Source organism: Xenopus laevis, chromosome 2S (assembly GCF_017654675.1).
Source record: "Xenopus laevis strain J_2021 chromosome 2S, Xenopus_laevis_v10.1, whole genome shotgun sequence".
NCBI classification, from domain to species: domain Eukaryota; kingdom Metazoa; phylum Chordata; class Amphibia; order Anura; family Pipidae; genus Xenopus; species Xenopus laevis.
Window position 1 is genome coordinate 20,678,715 of NC_054374.1, and position 15,891 is coordinate 20,694,605.

At 44.7% G+C, this 15,891-nt stretch overlaps 1 protein-coding gene across 2 annotated transcripts in view; it reads right to left on the minus strand.

The window, feature by feature from the left end:
• The window catches only part of LOC108709238 (runt-related transcription factor 1-like), a 145,883-nt gene that overhangs the window by 67,521 nt on the left and 62,471 nt on the right, over nucleotides 1-15,891 (minus strand). Inside the window, exon 2 of one of the 2 annotated variants that reach the window (XM_041583427.1) lies at nucleotides 133-386. In XM_041583427.1, coding sequence (XP_041439361.1) covers nucleotides 133-330 — 198 coding nt within the window. In that variant the 5' untranslated portion in view covers nucleotides 331-386. Of the gene's footprint in view, nucleotides 1-132; nucleotides 1,869-15,891 lie in introns of those variants that run through there. The other variant, XM_018248900.2, reaches the window with a different exon arrangement.

Genomic DNA, 15,891 nt, shown 5'->3' on the forward strand with positions numbered 1-15,891 from the left:
CACAGTGCCACGCTTACTCCTAACCCAACCCACACTCCTAAAGCTCCCCTTCCTTCCCTGTTTTTTTTTTTTTTTAGATAGCAAGCTCTTGGGGACAGGGATAATATTAATTAAACATTGGCAAGATCTTACCTTGAAAGCGATGGGCAAGGTCTTGTTGCACCTCCAGTGTGTGGGAAGCACCGAGCAGAGAAAGTTGGGGCTGTCTGTGCGCACCAGTTCTCCCGGATGATCGGACAGTACATCCACCATATTCCGGTCTGTGCTTCTCAGTTTGCCCACCAGGGCGGCGCTGCTGTCCGCGACATTTAGCGCTATCGGCTCGCTCATCTTCCCCGGACTCAGAGTGGCGGAGGGCGGCGTGAAGCGGCGGCTGGTGCTGGTATCTACGGGGATACGCATCACAACAAGCCTGGTGAGTAAATCACTTTAAAAATGAAGAGTCGCAAGAGCAGCGGAGGCAGTGATCGCTCCCAGGAATCAATCGTTACACTCACGAGTCAATGGTACTTTCTAGAGACAGTGATCAGGCTAAGGAGACAGTGATCATACTCAGGAGTCAGTGATCACTCACATAATTCAATGGATAAAACGTCTGCACCCATTTACTCTCTCCCCAGTGAACTTCTCCAAAGTTTCAGCAGTTTGACCCAAGCAAAAGGGTAGTCTAGACAGCACCAGGCGGCCCGGCACTGGATATTGGTGCCTTAAAGGAACTTTGCTCAACTCCTGGGTAAGGGGTTAAATGGCAGCTGCTGGGAATTTTATCTCCAATAATCAGACATTGGCTTCAACAACTGCTCCACGTGCCCTATGAATAGTCTGTAATCTAGTGGGTGCTCTGTATGCAGGACTGGGTGCCAAGCAGCATCCCCCCCTCTCCTTGGCATGTCACATGGGCTGCTCCATCTCTGGTGGATTCTTTGTGGCTCTTCCTGTGGTTGTTTTGTATTGTGGGCAGCCACAGAGGCAGTCACATCAGGCAGGTGACTCACATAGACAGGTATGTGCTCAGTATAACTCTTCCTGCTCCTCGCTGCCACTCCTGCTGCAACTTGTGACTCCTGACTCGCTAACGCAGAAACTGACAGTTGGGCAGAAGACTGAATCCCCCGGCTCAGCGCTCTTGTTTCCTCTCTGGCTCTGGGAATGAGACGCTGCCTAGAAATCAATTGCCTTTTACTGTAAAAGAGTCCGGAGGAATGTCATTCCCCCAGCCTCATTTGCATATGGAAAGAGACGGCCAATCAGGTCGCTTTCCGGGGCTGAAGCAGGGCGCGGCTCAGGTCACAGGAGCAGCCGGCTAATGGGTCGCCTCCAGCTACTGGATGTGGGAGCGCTGCTGGGGAATGGACTGGCGGCCAGTGATGATCATGGTACCTGACTGTCAGCCGGCAACTGTCAACTAATCTAAAGTGCCTGGGCAGCCCATGTATCCCTAGTCCCAAAACAACAGCGCAACACAAACGTCAGGGCCAGTGGCTTAACTAAATATTACTGGGCCCTACAGTCAATTATTTTTCCGGCCCCAAAAATGTCTGAAGTTTGACCTGTTTTACCATCACAATTGTATATGACTTAGGACCCTTATACATCTTGGGCCCCCCCTGCAGCCACAGGGTCTGCTTCCTCTGTAGTTACACCCCATGATCAGGGCACCAGAATCCCTACAGCAAATGACTGGGGGCAAATCTCTAAAAACTGGGCACAGATCCAAATAATAAACATCCTACTGGGCCAAGTGTCAGATCACTATTAACCCCTACCCCCATCTTCTCTTCACTGTCCCAAAGAACCTCCTTGTGTAGGGGTTAATAATGCCCTTCCATTACCCCAGCCTCTATCCCAGTGGGTTCTTTAAAGGGGTGGTTCATCTTAAGGGCAGGGGCACACGGGCAGATTCAGGGAGATTTAGTCGCCTGGCGACTAATCGGCTCTTCTGCGGGGCGACAATCTCCCCGAACTGCCTTCCGCCATGAGAAAACGCCAGCACAATGGAACTCTCGGCGCTTCGATTTCCAAGTCGCCCAAAGTTGCCTCACAAGGAAACCGCGCGACTTCGGAAATCGAAGTCCCACGAGTGCATTGGCGCAGGCGTTTTCTCATTATAGCAGGGGGAAGGCAGTTCGGGAGATTGTCGCACCACAGAAGAGGCGATTAGTCGCCAGGCGTCTAAATCTCCCCAAATCTGCCCATGTGCCCCTGCCCTTAAGGAAACTTTTATTATGTTATAGAATGGCCAATTCTAAGCAACTTTTCAATTTGTTTTCATTATGTATTTTTTTTTATAGTTTTATAGTTATTTGCCTTTTTCTTCTAATGTGCCTCGCTGACTCCCTTCTAAAAAAAACCAAATGCTCTGTAAGGCTACAAATGTATTGTTATTGTTACTTTTTATTACTGATCCTGCTATTCAGGCCTCTCTCTCCTATTCATATTCCAGTCTCTTATTCAAATCAATGCGTGGTTGCTAGGGTAATTTGGACCCTAGTTACCAGATTGCTTAAGATGCAAATTGAAGAGCTGCTGGATAAAAAACTAAATAACTCAAAAACCTTCGATAATAAAAAATGAAAAGCTAATGCAAATTGTCTGAGACTATCACTCTCTACATCATACTAAAAGTTATCTCAAAGGTGAACAACCCCTTTAAGATGCTCTGTTTTGGGGTATATATAGTGAATAAAGTACCCCCTCTTGTAAAATATAAGCATATTATAAGTTACCGAGGAGTTTCATGCAAGTGGTAACTTCTAATATCCTCATATTTTGCAACAGGGGGTACTTTATTTATTATAAAACACAAGTTTCAGTGAGTCATGTGACAGAAATGACATCAGAACTCACCGTTTATAACTGATGACATCACAACTCACCATTTATAAGGATATCATTTACAAGATATTCATGGCTTTTGTATATTATAATACTTTTCCAGCAGTTTTCTGGCTGTGTATCACTGGGCTGTTTATCATGGGGTTCTTTACAATACACAGTTTTGTCAGCATTAGCAATTGGCAAATTTATTCGCCAGACATGGATATGCGGCAAATTTCCACATTTCGCCACCTGCGAATAGTCTCATAAAACTGCTGCGAAAATCCACCATCGAAAACATTCACTGCGACAGAAAAAGTTGCTCGTGTAAAAATTGTCGAGCGTCAAAATTATATTGACGCCCATTGACTTTAATGCATTTGGACAAAAAAGTCGCCCATGTAAAAATTGAAGTGCATGAAAATAATTTTGATGCCCATTCACTTGAATGCATTCTGGGTTACGCAACTTTTTCGGCAAAGCAAAACGGGACAGATTCATCACTAGTCAGCATCGTTATGTCTCCCATGTGGGGTTAAAGTTCCCTTCCAGCACCTCCTATTTATGAAGGTCCGAATTTATCTCAGTATTTCTAATATCCAACTTCGAGCAACTCCGAATTCCCGAATGGACCTTATTTACGAAGAAAAAAGCCCGAAAAAACAGGGCCGGCCAATACTCCGAATTGTTCGGAGTTTTCCACAAAAACTATGATTTTTTTGTAGTTTTCGTTGTTTTTTGCTCCTAATCCCCGAAATCATCGGATATCGGTAGGGACATCAGCGCAGACACTGGGACCTTCCCCATTGACTTATACAGGACCTCGAGCGCTTTTAGATACCGGGGTTTTCGGATTCTGAGTTTTTAATAAATATCGAATAATTCGTAGGTTTTTTTTTTTTGCTCCAAAAAATACTAATTATTTGAGGTTTGGATATTTAGAGCTTGATAAATAACCCCCTAAATGTCCCGGTGGGCTGTTTTAACTTGCTTAGTGGGATTACAGTGCCCTTATAGCATCTCACTGTCTGCCCCCAATGGGTTGTTTATCATGCAGTGGCGGAACTACCGGGGGTGTGGGGGTGCACACCGTTGGGGCCCGCCGCATGCTTGCTGCACCTATGGGAATGCGGCCGCCAAAATTTCGTTAATGTTAATGCGCCCTTATAGCACTTCACTAATGGGCTACTTATGCTCACATTACTCAGCCGTGGGGCTCTTTAAGCACCTCTTTCTTTTTATACAGGGGCCCCGCTGCTCATACTCTTAGGCCCAGTTATACTGCAAACAGATTTCCTATGTAACATTTGACCCCGAGGCACAGAATTGCTAAGTGATAAAACAGCAGGTCAGTTTGAGAGCACAACAGGGAGCCACCTGGGTGTCAGTTTATTGGTGTAACCCACAGCCACATGCCCACGGGTGGGGAAATGATGTGAAATCATTCTGTGTCCCCTGGTATAACTGAACCAGTAAAAGTAAAACATCTAGGTATGAGGAGCACCTTTCCTGTCCAGTGTCAGACTGGCCCACTGGGATACCAGCAAAACTCACGGTGGGCCCAGGTGTCAGTGAAACCTCATGCTGCCAAACATTTGGCCTATTTCATGGTGATTCCCTATTTCTATGAGAACAACGAGGCTTAATAGATGGAATAATAGATTATAGTATGTAAAGAAAACAGAACAGGCAAATAAAGGTTGGGTGAGGAGAGGACAAATAATAATAATGAGATTGGGCCCCTGGTCTAAGGAATTTTGGTGGGCCCCTGGTGTCCCAGTCTGACACTGTATAGGCCCGACCCACTCATTTTGGATTAGTGAGACACATAATATCATCAAATTAGTGCAAAATATACCTAATTATGAGAAACCATTTAAATTACTTGCCACAACCCGCTTACCCATCATTCTTATCTATCCAGGGGCGTAACTATAGAGGAAGCAGACCCTGCGGCTGCAGGGGGCCCAGGAGGTATAGGGGCCCCACGAGGCCCTAATTCATATTTTCAATAAATATCGGAGAAACAAGTCAACCTCTAAACATTTTGGGGGCCTGAAAAATAATTTGCTGTGGGGCCCAGTAATATCTAGTTACGCCACTGTATCTATCTATCTATCTATCTATCTATCTATCTATCTATCTATCTATTATCTATCTATCATCTCTCTATCTATCTATCTATCTATCTATCTATCCATCTATCTATCTATCTATCTATCTATCTATCTATCTATCATCTATCTATCTATCTATCTATCTATCTATCATTTATCTATCTATCTCTCTCTCTCTCTCTCTCTCTCTCTCTCTCTCTCTCTCTCTCTCTCTCTCTCTCTCTCTCTCTCTCTCTATCTATCCTCTATCTATCTAAAATATAGTTAACTGTTGCCCTTGCATTGGTAAAAGTTATGTGTTTGCTTTAGAAAGACTGCTATAGTTTATATCTGTTATGCAGTGCAAATAGATTTAAAGGGAATACAGCTGTCACTGCCAACGCTCAATTCAGCTTATATTTTATATATTGCACCAGCCTCAAAGTTCAGCATCTCTATAGCAGTGATAATGCAGGTAGTGATGTGCTGGTCAGGTAAAACCCGACCCTAACCCGCCCTCCCTCTGCCCACCCGAGCCTGACTTCTGGCTTCCATTTTTAGACCTGTGAATACCTGCCCCGCGATGATGTCATAAAAGGGGCAGGATGAGCAGGAGTGTGTCTTTAAAAAATAAAGCTGGAAGTCGGAAGCTGGCAGTTCAAGGTGGGGGCAGGGAGAGCAGGAAGAAGAGCTCAACACGGACCCACCGGGGAGTACGGGGTCAGTCCGAATCTGCCCAACCCGCAGGTATCGGGCCAGCCTGGACTGGCAATTTGTGGGTTCTGGCAAATGCCAGAGGGGCTGCTGAAAAATGCCATAGACACTCACTTTTTAGTGGGCTGGTGGGGGGCTGTTTGGGCCTCTGTGTGGCCTGTTGGGGCCTCTGGGTACCTGAAATGCCAGGGCCTATTTTGATTCTCAGTCCAGATCTGCAGCCTGCACATCACTAGATCCACGCATTCAAAGTTGTCACAGGAGTTTCCCATCTTGGGTTTTGTTAGGTGTGTCTGTGACACTCACATGCTCAGTGGGCTCTGAGCAGCTGTTGAGAAGCTAAGCTTAGGGCTCGTCACTAATTATCTGGCAGAAAATGAGGTTGGTGTGTAATAGCTGATGCTACAGGGCTGATTATTAAATTCTGATGCTAATTGCACTGGTTTCTGTGCTGCCATGTAGTAATTATCTGTATTAATTACTAATCAGCCTTATATTGTGACATTTCTATTCTATGTGTATTGTATATTGTGAGTGGGTCCCTAAGATCAGTAAGTGACAGCAGCACAGAGCATGTGCAGTGAATCAGCAGAAAAGAAGATGGGGAGCTACTGGGGCATCTTTGGAGACACAGATCTTTACTGCTAAAGGGCTGTGGTTGCCTTGGGCTGGTACAGAAGCACAAAACATAATGTACAACATTTCTAGCTACTTCTTCAGTTAAGCTTTAAAGGTAAGGTGGCAATGCAGGAAGATTATTGTTTCTCGTTACACATTGCAGTGCTCTACCATAAAACGAAATCTATTGAAATACTACACTAAAATCATTAGCAGGAGCCTCCCCCTCCCCCACGCAACCATTGCACCAAACCACTGTGACCACTAGAGGGCACCAACAGATTAGTTTGCTGCCACCTGTAGCCATAGACAGAATCATCGCTTCTGCAGTTACAGCTGTCTGTGTCGCTGACACTTGCGACAGTCGCAGCAGGAGAGACCCGGTAGGGGCACACTAAAATATTTTTTTTCGATCAAATAATCGTAGCAGCCCCCTGCGTTCATTGGCTACTCCAGCAAGCTTTGATGTGCTGCTCCTTATATAGATCGCAAACCCAGATAAAGGCGCAAGGAGACAAATCGTCTCTTTTTTTTAGTGGCTACGATCGTTTTATGGACAGGAGAGCTGAGTGTCGGCTTGTGAGCAAATCTGCGACTGTATCGCGCAAAGGCGAAATCAGTCTCATCTGCTGCAGTTTTTAGAGAAGCGACTCGATTCCTTTATCTAATCGAGAATTATTTTTGTTGTCACATTTAGCCCTTAATTAACGAATTAATAAACTTTATACATTGGCAAGATAGAATGACTCTAAATGCGCTAAATGTTTTCCCTTCGTTCCAAAACCGTTTCTATCGAGGGTGGCAAAACTAAATGTGAAGTCATTAATCTTTGTGAGTGTCTCCTAAATTCCAGACATTTCTAAAGGGAAACAAATCGATTTACATTTGATAAACCCGCTTATATGTATTGACAGCAAGGCTAGGGAATAAAATCGTTTTCTTCTGTTGATCTTAAACTAATAAAATAATAAAAATTAGTTATTTTTTCCCCTCTCTGTAGATTCTTTTTAAAGTAGTTCCATATTCCGTTTATTCGTAGATAACGTTCGATCTTCCTTGATTATAATAATCAAAAACCACCAAAAAAAAAAAAAATATATATATATATATATATATATATATATATATATATATATAATCTCTTACATTCGTTTTAAACAGATGTGATTTTTGTTTTTAAAAAAGCTAAACATTATATCTTGAACTGGATCACTGTGACTTTTTTAAAATTCGTTTGTATCCGATTTTAGAAAATACATACATATTAATAGGTATTACATTATATGATTATATGACATTTAATAATATATAACGCGTCATTTTTATATTAAGCTTAGAAATAACGCTGGAGGAAACGTGTTTGCGGCTCATCTTCCGCATATATTTTCAGCAGAACGAACAATTGCCCTAATCTTGCTCAGAATAACATTATTTTAATAAACGAACGGTTTGGTGGAATGATTTGCGCTGCTGGGACTGGGAGTCGGGTGATACATTTGTAACTAATCCGTCAGGATCGGGTGTGTGTCATAAGGAATCGGGCGATACTCTGTAACAATGGGAGATTTTGCAGGCGGATAACAATGTTATAAGATTAGGAAAGCGAATTGGTTTGCGAATTTAGATCTGAGCTGAGGGCAAGAGAACAATTCCATTCTACACCATAATGTCTGGCAGAAAAGGCATTTATATGTATATTATATTTAGACAAAATACAAAACCACAACCGTATTTTTAGCAAAGTGCAAAGTCCACCAGCATTTTAAAGAATGATTTGCGCATTGCGCACCATCCATTCATCTGTGTGCCTCTTCCTATAATATCTTTTATTCAGGTACAGCCTATTTTGTATCTTATTGGCTATTTTACCTGTAAGGGAGACTACATTTAAAACATGCTTGTTGGCAATTTTATATACAAATGATATAGTAGTCACATATCTGAAATGCTCCTGTCCTGGTTATATGTTTCCTATGCACAGTTGACTTCCTATCAGTAATTATAGTTATTAATAATAACAGGCAATTATAAAGCTCCAGCGCATTCCACAGATCTGTAATATAGATATAAATACTGACTGATACAGGAGTTTTTTTTTTTGTTTTTTGGGGGGGGGGGGTTGCCTCTAATAAGGATTAATTACATTTTAGTTTGGATCAAGTAGAAGATACTGTTTTATTATTACAGGAAAAAGATTTGGATCATTTGGATTAAATGGAGTCCATGGGAGACAGCCTTTCCATAATTCTGAGCTGTTTGGATAAAAGGTTTCCGGATAACGGATCCCATACCTGCACTGTAATTCTTTTTACAATTATTTTATTCCAGGAAAATAAAGTTGGTGTATCAGATGCAAGTAAGTATAAAGGATAAAAACACATTTATACTATAGGAAAAGAAAAGGAAACCTGTGCCGGGGTTGTTCGCTATATACAAAGAGGTGCTGAAGCAGTATTTTTTCTTGTATGTCTATGCAAACCCCTGGCAAGGGTTTCCGGACTTTGCACCCAACCTACAAGGTTAAATACGGTGGTTGAAGCACACACAATATTGTCTATTTAGGGTTTTTCGCTATTGTCATTTTTCTATAATTCTGCTGTAGTTTTGGGGCTTCGGTAACAACAGACAAGGGAATCTGCTTCTAACTGGCAGCTATGAAACAAGCAGGAAGGTACAGACCAATTTGATCAAGTCACCAGTGTCAAATCTGGGCACCGCAGAAAGCTTTAGACCACAAGTCTGCTGTCCAAAATATTTTCTTTCCCCCCAACATTTCTGCTCCATTCTGAAGCAAATGTATGTATATGCATGTAGTGGATAAGGGTTTTGGGGTGCAAAAACACTCACATTGTATTGGACTGGAGTGTGTGGGGCCCACCAGGGGCTGTCACCCAGGGGCCCCACCAGGTCAACCCATCGACGCTCCATTGCATGCCTCTTCGGACTGATCCTCCCAACCCCAGGCCTGGGCAGGCAGTAAGCCTACGGTAAAGGCCTATGAGAGCTGGGGCCCACCAGGATTTCTCTTGGTTTCCAGCCAGCCCAGTCCGACACACCCCTAAATGTCTGTGCAATTCCCACTGAAAAAGGAAGCCAAGAGAGGCAGTTATGTGCATTTCTCTGTCTGCTGGTGGATATAGATCACCAAACAAGCAGATATTTGTCTTAATTTGGTTTACCTGGTTCAGGTCTGGACTGGGAGTCAAAATAGGCCCAAGCATTCCAAGTACATAAAGGCCCAAATGGTAGTCTACCAGCCCGCTAAATAGTGACTGTCTATGAGACCATACAGCAGCCCTTCAGGCATTAGCCAGAACTAGAGATGTCGCGAACTGTTCGCCGGCGAACTTGTTCGCGCGAACATCGGGTGTTCGCGCTCGCCGGAAGTTCGCGAACGTCGCGCGACGTTCGCCATTTTGGGTTCGCCATTGTTGGCGCTTTTTTTTGCCCTCTCACCCCAGACCAGCAGGTACATGGCAGCCAATCAGGAAGCTCTCCCCTGGACCACTCCCCTTCCCTATAAAAACCGAAGCCCTGCAGCGTTTTTTCACTCTGCCTGTGTGTGCTGAAGAGATAGTGTAGGGAGAGAGCTGCTGCCTGTTAGTGATTTCAGGGACAGTTGAAAGTTTGCTGGCTAGTAATCGTTTTGATACTGCTCTGTTATTGGAGGGACAGAAGTCTGCAGGGGTTTGAGGGACATTTAAGCTTAGGTAGCTTTGCTGGCTAGTAATCTACCTTCTACTGCAGTGCTCTGTATGTAGCTGCAGTGGGCAGCTGTCCTGCTTCTGATCTCATCTGCTGACTGCTGCAATAACAGTAGTCCTTGTAAGGACTGCTTTTATTTATTTTTTTGTTGTTTTACTACTACTACTACTACTACTACTATAAGAGCCCAGTGCTATTAGTCTAGCAGTGTTGGGGAGTGGGACTGGTGTGCTAATCTGCTGCTCCTAGTAGTTCAGCAGCACCAACTTTAATTTTTTTTTTTAATATTCATTTTTTTTTATTTTACTTTTTTTTATTTTACTACCGCTGTAGTAGTGTATAAGTTGACCTTTTAGGCATTATTTGCCCTGTAGGCATTATTTGCACACTGTTTTCTTCAACCCGCCATCGAGCTGTGTGACCTTGTTCACATTCTGTCTAAATATCCATAATATTACCGTCTCCAGAAAAAACACCGGAGTCACTTTTTTCAAGCAGCCATAATATATTTTACGTAATCCGTATCCACCGCTGTAGTAGTGTATACGTTGGCCTTGTAGGCATTATTTGCACACTGTTTTCTTCAACCCGCCATCGAGCTGTGTGACCTTGTTCCCATTCTGTCTAAATATCCATAATATTACCGTCTCCAGAAAAAACACCGGAGTCACTTTTTTCAAGCAGCATTCATATATTTTACGTAATCCGTATCCACCGCTGTAGTAGTGTATACGTTGGCCTTGTAGGCATTATTTGCACACTGTTTTCTTCAACCCGCCATCGAGCTGTGTGACCTTGTTCCCATTCTGTCTAAATATCCATAATATTACCGTCTCCAGAAAAAACACCGGAGTCACTTTTTTCAAGCAGCATTCATATATTTTACGTAATCCGTATCCACCGCTGTAGTAGTGTATACGTTGGCCTTGTAGGCATTATTTGCACAGTGTTTTCTTCAACCCGCCATCGAGCTGTGTGAGCTTGTTCACATTTTGTCTAAATATTGATAATATTATCCTCTCTAGAAAAACCACTTGAGTTACTTTTTTTCAAGCAGCATTCATATATTTTACGTAATCCGTATCCACCGCTGTAGTAGTGTATACGTTGACCTTGTAGGCATTATTTGCACACTGTTTTCTTCAACCCGCCATCGAGCTGTGTGAGCTTGTTCACATTTTGTCTAAATATTGATAATATTATCGTCTCTAGAAAAACCACTTGAGTTACTTTTTTTCAAGCAGCATTCATATATTTTACGTAATCCGTATCCACCGCTGTAGTAGTGTATACGTTGGCCTTGTAGGCATTATTTGCACACTGTTTCTTCAACCCGCCATCGAGCTGTGTGACCTTGTTCCCATTCTGTCTAAATATCCATAATATTACCGTCTCCAGAAAAAACACCGGAGTCACTTTTTTCAAGCAGCATTCATATATTTTACGTAATCCGTATCCACCGCTGTAGTAGTGTATACGTTGGCCTTGTAGGCATTATTTGCACAGTGTTTTCTTCAACCCGCCATCGAGCTGTGTGAGCTTGTTCACATTTTGTCTAAATATTGATAATATTATCGTCTCTAGAAAAACCACTTGAGTTACTTTTTTTCAAGCAGCATTCATATATTTTACGTAATCCGTATCCACCGCTGTAGTAGTGTATACGTTGACCTTGTAGGCATTATTTGCACACTGTTTTCTTCAACCCGCCATCGAGCTGTGTGACCTTGTTCACATTTTGTCTAAATATTGATAATATTATCGTCTCTAGAAAAACCACTTGAGTTACTTTTTTTCAAGCAGCATTCATATATTTTACGTAATCCGTATCCACCGCTGTAGTAGTGTATACGTTGACTTTGTAGGCATTATTTGCACAGTGTTTTCTTCAACCCGCCATCTAGCTGTGTGTATTATCGTTTCCAGAAAAACCAACTGAGTTTTTGTTGTTGTTGTTGTTTTTTTAAAAATAATGCCAGGCAAAGGCAGGCCGCCACGCAGAGGCCGTGCTAGGGGCCGTGCTGCTATGCAATCCTGTGGCCCTAGCAAATTTCCCAGTTTTAAAAAGCCAATGACCCTGAACTCCCAAAATGCTGAAGAGGTAGTTGACTGGCTTACACAGCACACCCCATCCTCTACCGTTTCTAACTTTACCACAACATCCTCCTCATCCTCCACTGCTATGGCCACCCCACGTAACACTTCCTCCACCACCGGTGCCCCTTCTTCACTGGGGTCAGAGGAGTTATTTTCCAATGAGTTTCTTGAACTGAGTAATGCGCAACCATTATTGCCAGAAGAAGATGAAGGAGATGAGGACCTTACACCAGATTTAATTCTGGCAGAGAACACGATAGAGATGGACATAATGAGTGATGAGGAGGAGGTCCCCGCTGCTGCTTCCTTCTGTGATGTGTCAGAAGAAATTGATGCATCTGAGGAGAATGATGATGAGGAGATTGATGTTTTGTGGGTGCCTAGTAGAAGAGAGCAAGAGGAGGGTAGTTCAGATGGAGAGACGGAGAGTCAGAGAGGCAGTAGGAGAATAAGACTTAGAAGAAGCAGGGAGGACAGCCCGCAGGGATCAGCAGGGCAACAACATGTATCGGCACCTGTGTTCAGCCGGCCAACGCACCCGCCATTGCCGCCAATACCGCCAACTCCGCCAACTTCTACTGTTACCGCCAGATCGCACACTTCCAAAAAGTCAGCAGTGTGGGATTTTTTTAATGTGTGTGCCTCTGACAAAAGCATTGTAATTTGCAATGAGTGCAGTCAGAAACTGAGCCTTGGTAAGCCCAACAGCCACATAGGTACAACTTCTATGCGAAGGCACATGAGCGGCAAGCACAAAGCACTTTGGGAGCAACACCTCAAAGGCAACAGGCAAACTAAAAGCCACACTCCTTCTGGTCCAGCATCTTACTGCTCTACCTCTGCTCTCCTTGACCCGTCTGAACCACCCTCCACTCCGCCTTCCACCTTGACCACCTGTTCCCATTCCCAGTCATCTGCCACCAGCCAAGTTTCTGTGAAGGCCATGTTTGAGCGTAAGAAGCCAATGTCTGACTGTCACCCCCTTGCCCGGCGTCTGACAGCTGGCTTGTCTGCACTCTTAGCCCGCCAGCTTTTACCATACCAGCTGGTGGACTCTGAGGCCTTCCGCAAATTTGTAGCAATTGGGACACCGCAGTGGAAGGTACCCAGCCGCAATTTTTTTTCTAAAAAGGGAATACCACACCTGTACCAACATGTGCAGAGCCAAGTTACCGCATCTCTGTCACTTAGTGTTGGGCCAAAGGTCCATATGACTACTGACGCATGGTCCTCCAAGCATGGTCAGGGCAGGTATGTCACCTACACTGCCCACTGGGTGAACTTGGTAATGGCTGGGAAGCAGGGAATGGGTAGCTCAACAACAACAGTGGAGTTGGTGTCACCGCACGGATTGCACGCGGTTCTGCCACCACCTCTACTCCTCCATCGCTCTCTACCTCGTCTTCTTCTTCTTCTTACTCTGCTGCTGGGTCCTCCTTCTCCTCCTCCACACCTGTGCACCCCCAGCTCCCCCTAGGCTATTCGACGTGCCAGGTACGCCGTTGTCACGCTGTCTTGGGGATGACGTGCCTGGAAAGCAAAAACCATACCGGATCTGTACTCCTGTCATCTCTGCAGTCACAGGCCGATCGGTGGCTGACCCCACACCAACTGCAGATCGGAAAAGTGGTGTGTGACAATGGAAGCAATCTGTTGGCAGCGTTGAGACTAGGCAATTTAACACATGTGCCCTGCATGGCACATGTGTTAAATTTAATAGTCCAACGTTTTGTCTCCAAGTACCCAGGATTCCAGGACGTTCTCACCCAGTCCAGAAAGGTGTCGGCCCATTTCAGACGTTCCTACACAGCCATGGCACGCCTTGCTGACATTCAGCAGCGCTACAACATGCCAGTCAGGCGTTTGATTTCTGACAGCCAGACTCGCTGGAATTCAACGCTCCTTATGTTGGAACGTCTGCTGCAACAACAAAGGGCCGTCAACGAGTACCTTTTTTGAACTGGGTGGTAGGACTGGATCTGCACAGCTGGGGATTTTTTTCCCCCGTTACTGGGTGCTTATGCGCGATGCCTGCAGGCTCATGCGACCTTTTGAAGAGGTGACAAATATGGTCAGTCGCACCGAAGGCACCATCAGCGACCTAATACCCTTCGCTTTCTTCCTGGAGCGTGCCGTGCGACGAGTGACAGATGAGGCTGTAGACCAGCGTGACGAGGAGCTGGAAGCGCACGATTTCTGGTCGGAATCACCAGAACGAACCCAGGCACCTGCTGCAACGCAGGGAGAGGTGCCAGAAGTGGAGTCAGAGGAGGAAGGTGGCTTTGTGGAGGAGGAGGAGGAGGACCAACAGGAGCAGGCTTCCCAGGGGGCTAGTGGTGACCTTTTGGGGACCCCTGGTCTTGTACGTGGCTGGGGGGAGGAGACCGTGGATGATGCAGTCCTTGATAATGAGGAAGCGGAGATGGATAGCTCTGCATCCAACCTTGTGAGAATGGGGTCTTTCATGCTGTCATGCCTGTTGAAGGACCCCCGTATCAAGAGGCTTAAGGAGAAGGACCTGTACTGGGTCGCAACGCTACTAGACCCTCGTACAAGCATAAAGTGTCAGAAATGTTACCAACATACCACAAGTCCGAAAAGATGCGGCATTTACAAACCAGCCTGCAAAACATGTTGTACAATGCTTTTAAGGGTGATGTCACTTCAGGAACTCATCAACATTCCAGGGGCAGAGGTGCCAGTAATCCTGCCACGAGCACACCTGCAAGGACAAAGCCCTTTGGCCAGTCTGTAACGTCAGACATGCAAATGTTTTTCTGTCCAAGGCAGCGCCACAACCCTTCTGGATCCACCCTCAAAGAACGCCTCGACCGGCAGGTAGCGGACTACCTGGCATTAACTGCAGATATCGACACTCTGAGGAGCGATGAACCCCTGGACTACTGGGTGCGCAGGCTTGATCTGTGGCCAGAGCTGTCACAATTTGCCATGAACCTCTTGTCTTGCCCAGCCTCAAGTGTGCTCTCAGAAAGGACCTTCAGTGCAGCAGGAGGGATTGTAACTGAGAAGAGAACTCGCCTAGGTCACAAAAGTGTCGATTACCTGACCTTTATTAAAATGAATGAGGGGTGGATCTCGGAGGGTTACTGCACGCCGGAAGACTTGTTCTGACTTCTATGCAGCTGTCCTTCTCTTCAAGCCTCATGACTCCACACACAGCTGTCCTTTAGCGTCCTCCTCCTCCCTCCGCCACCGTTACAAACTAGGGTGCAAACCCTACTGGTTTAATTTTTTCTGGCCTCTGTGCTTCAGTGGCTGCAACCAAAAAAACTGGGCAAACAATGTCTACAAGGTCAACGTATGGCAAAAAATGACTATTTTCAGCATTTATATGGCATATTTTTTCTGGCAACTGTGCTTCAGTGGCTGCGTCCAAAAAAATGCATATTTTCTGCATTTATATGGCATAATTTTTCTGGCAACTGTGCTTCAGTGGCTGCGACCAAAAAAATGCATATTTTCTGCATTTATATGGCATAATTTTTCTGGCCTCTGTGCTTCAGTGGCTGCAACCAAAAAAATTTATATTTTCAGCATTTATATGGCATAATTTTTCTGGCCTCTGTGCTTCAGTGGCTGCAACCAAAAAAATTTATATTTTCAGCATTTATATGGCATAATTTTTCTGGCAACTGTGCTTCAGTGGCTGCGACCAAAAAAATTACTATTTTCAGCATTTATATGGCATATTTTTTCTGGCCTCTGTGCTTCAGTGGCTGCGGCCAAAAAAACTGGGCAAACAATGCCTACAAGGTCAACGACGTTGACCTTGTAGGCATTGTTTGCCCAGTTTTTTTGGCCGCAGCCACTGAAGCACAGAGGC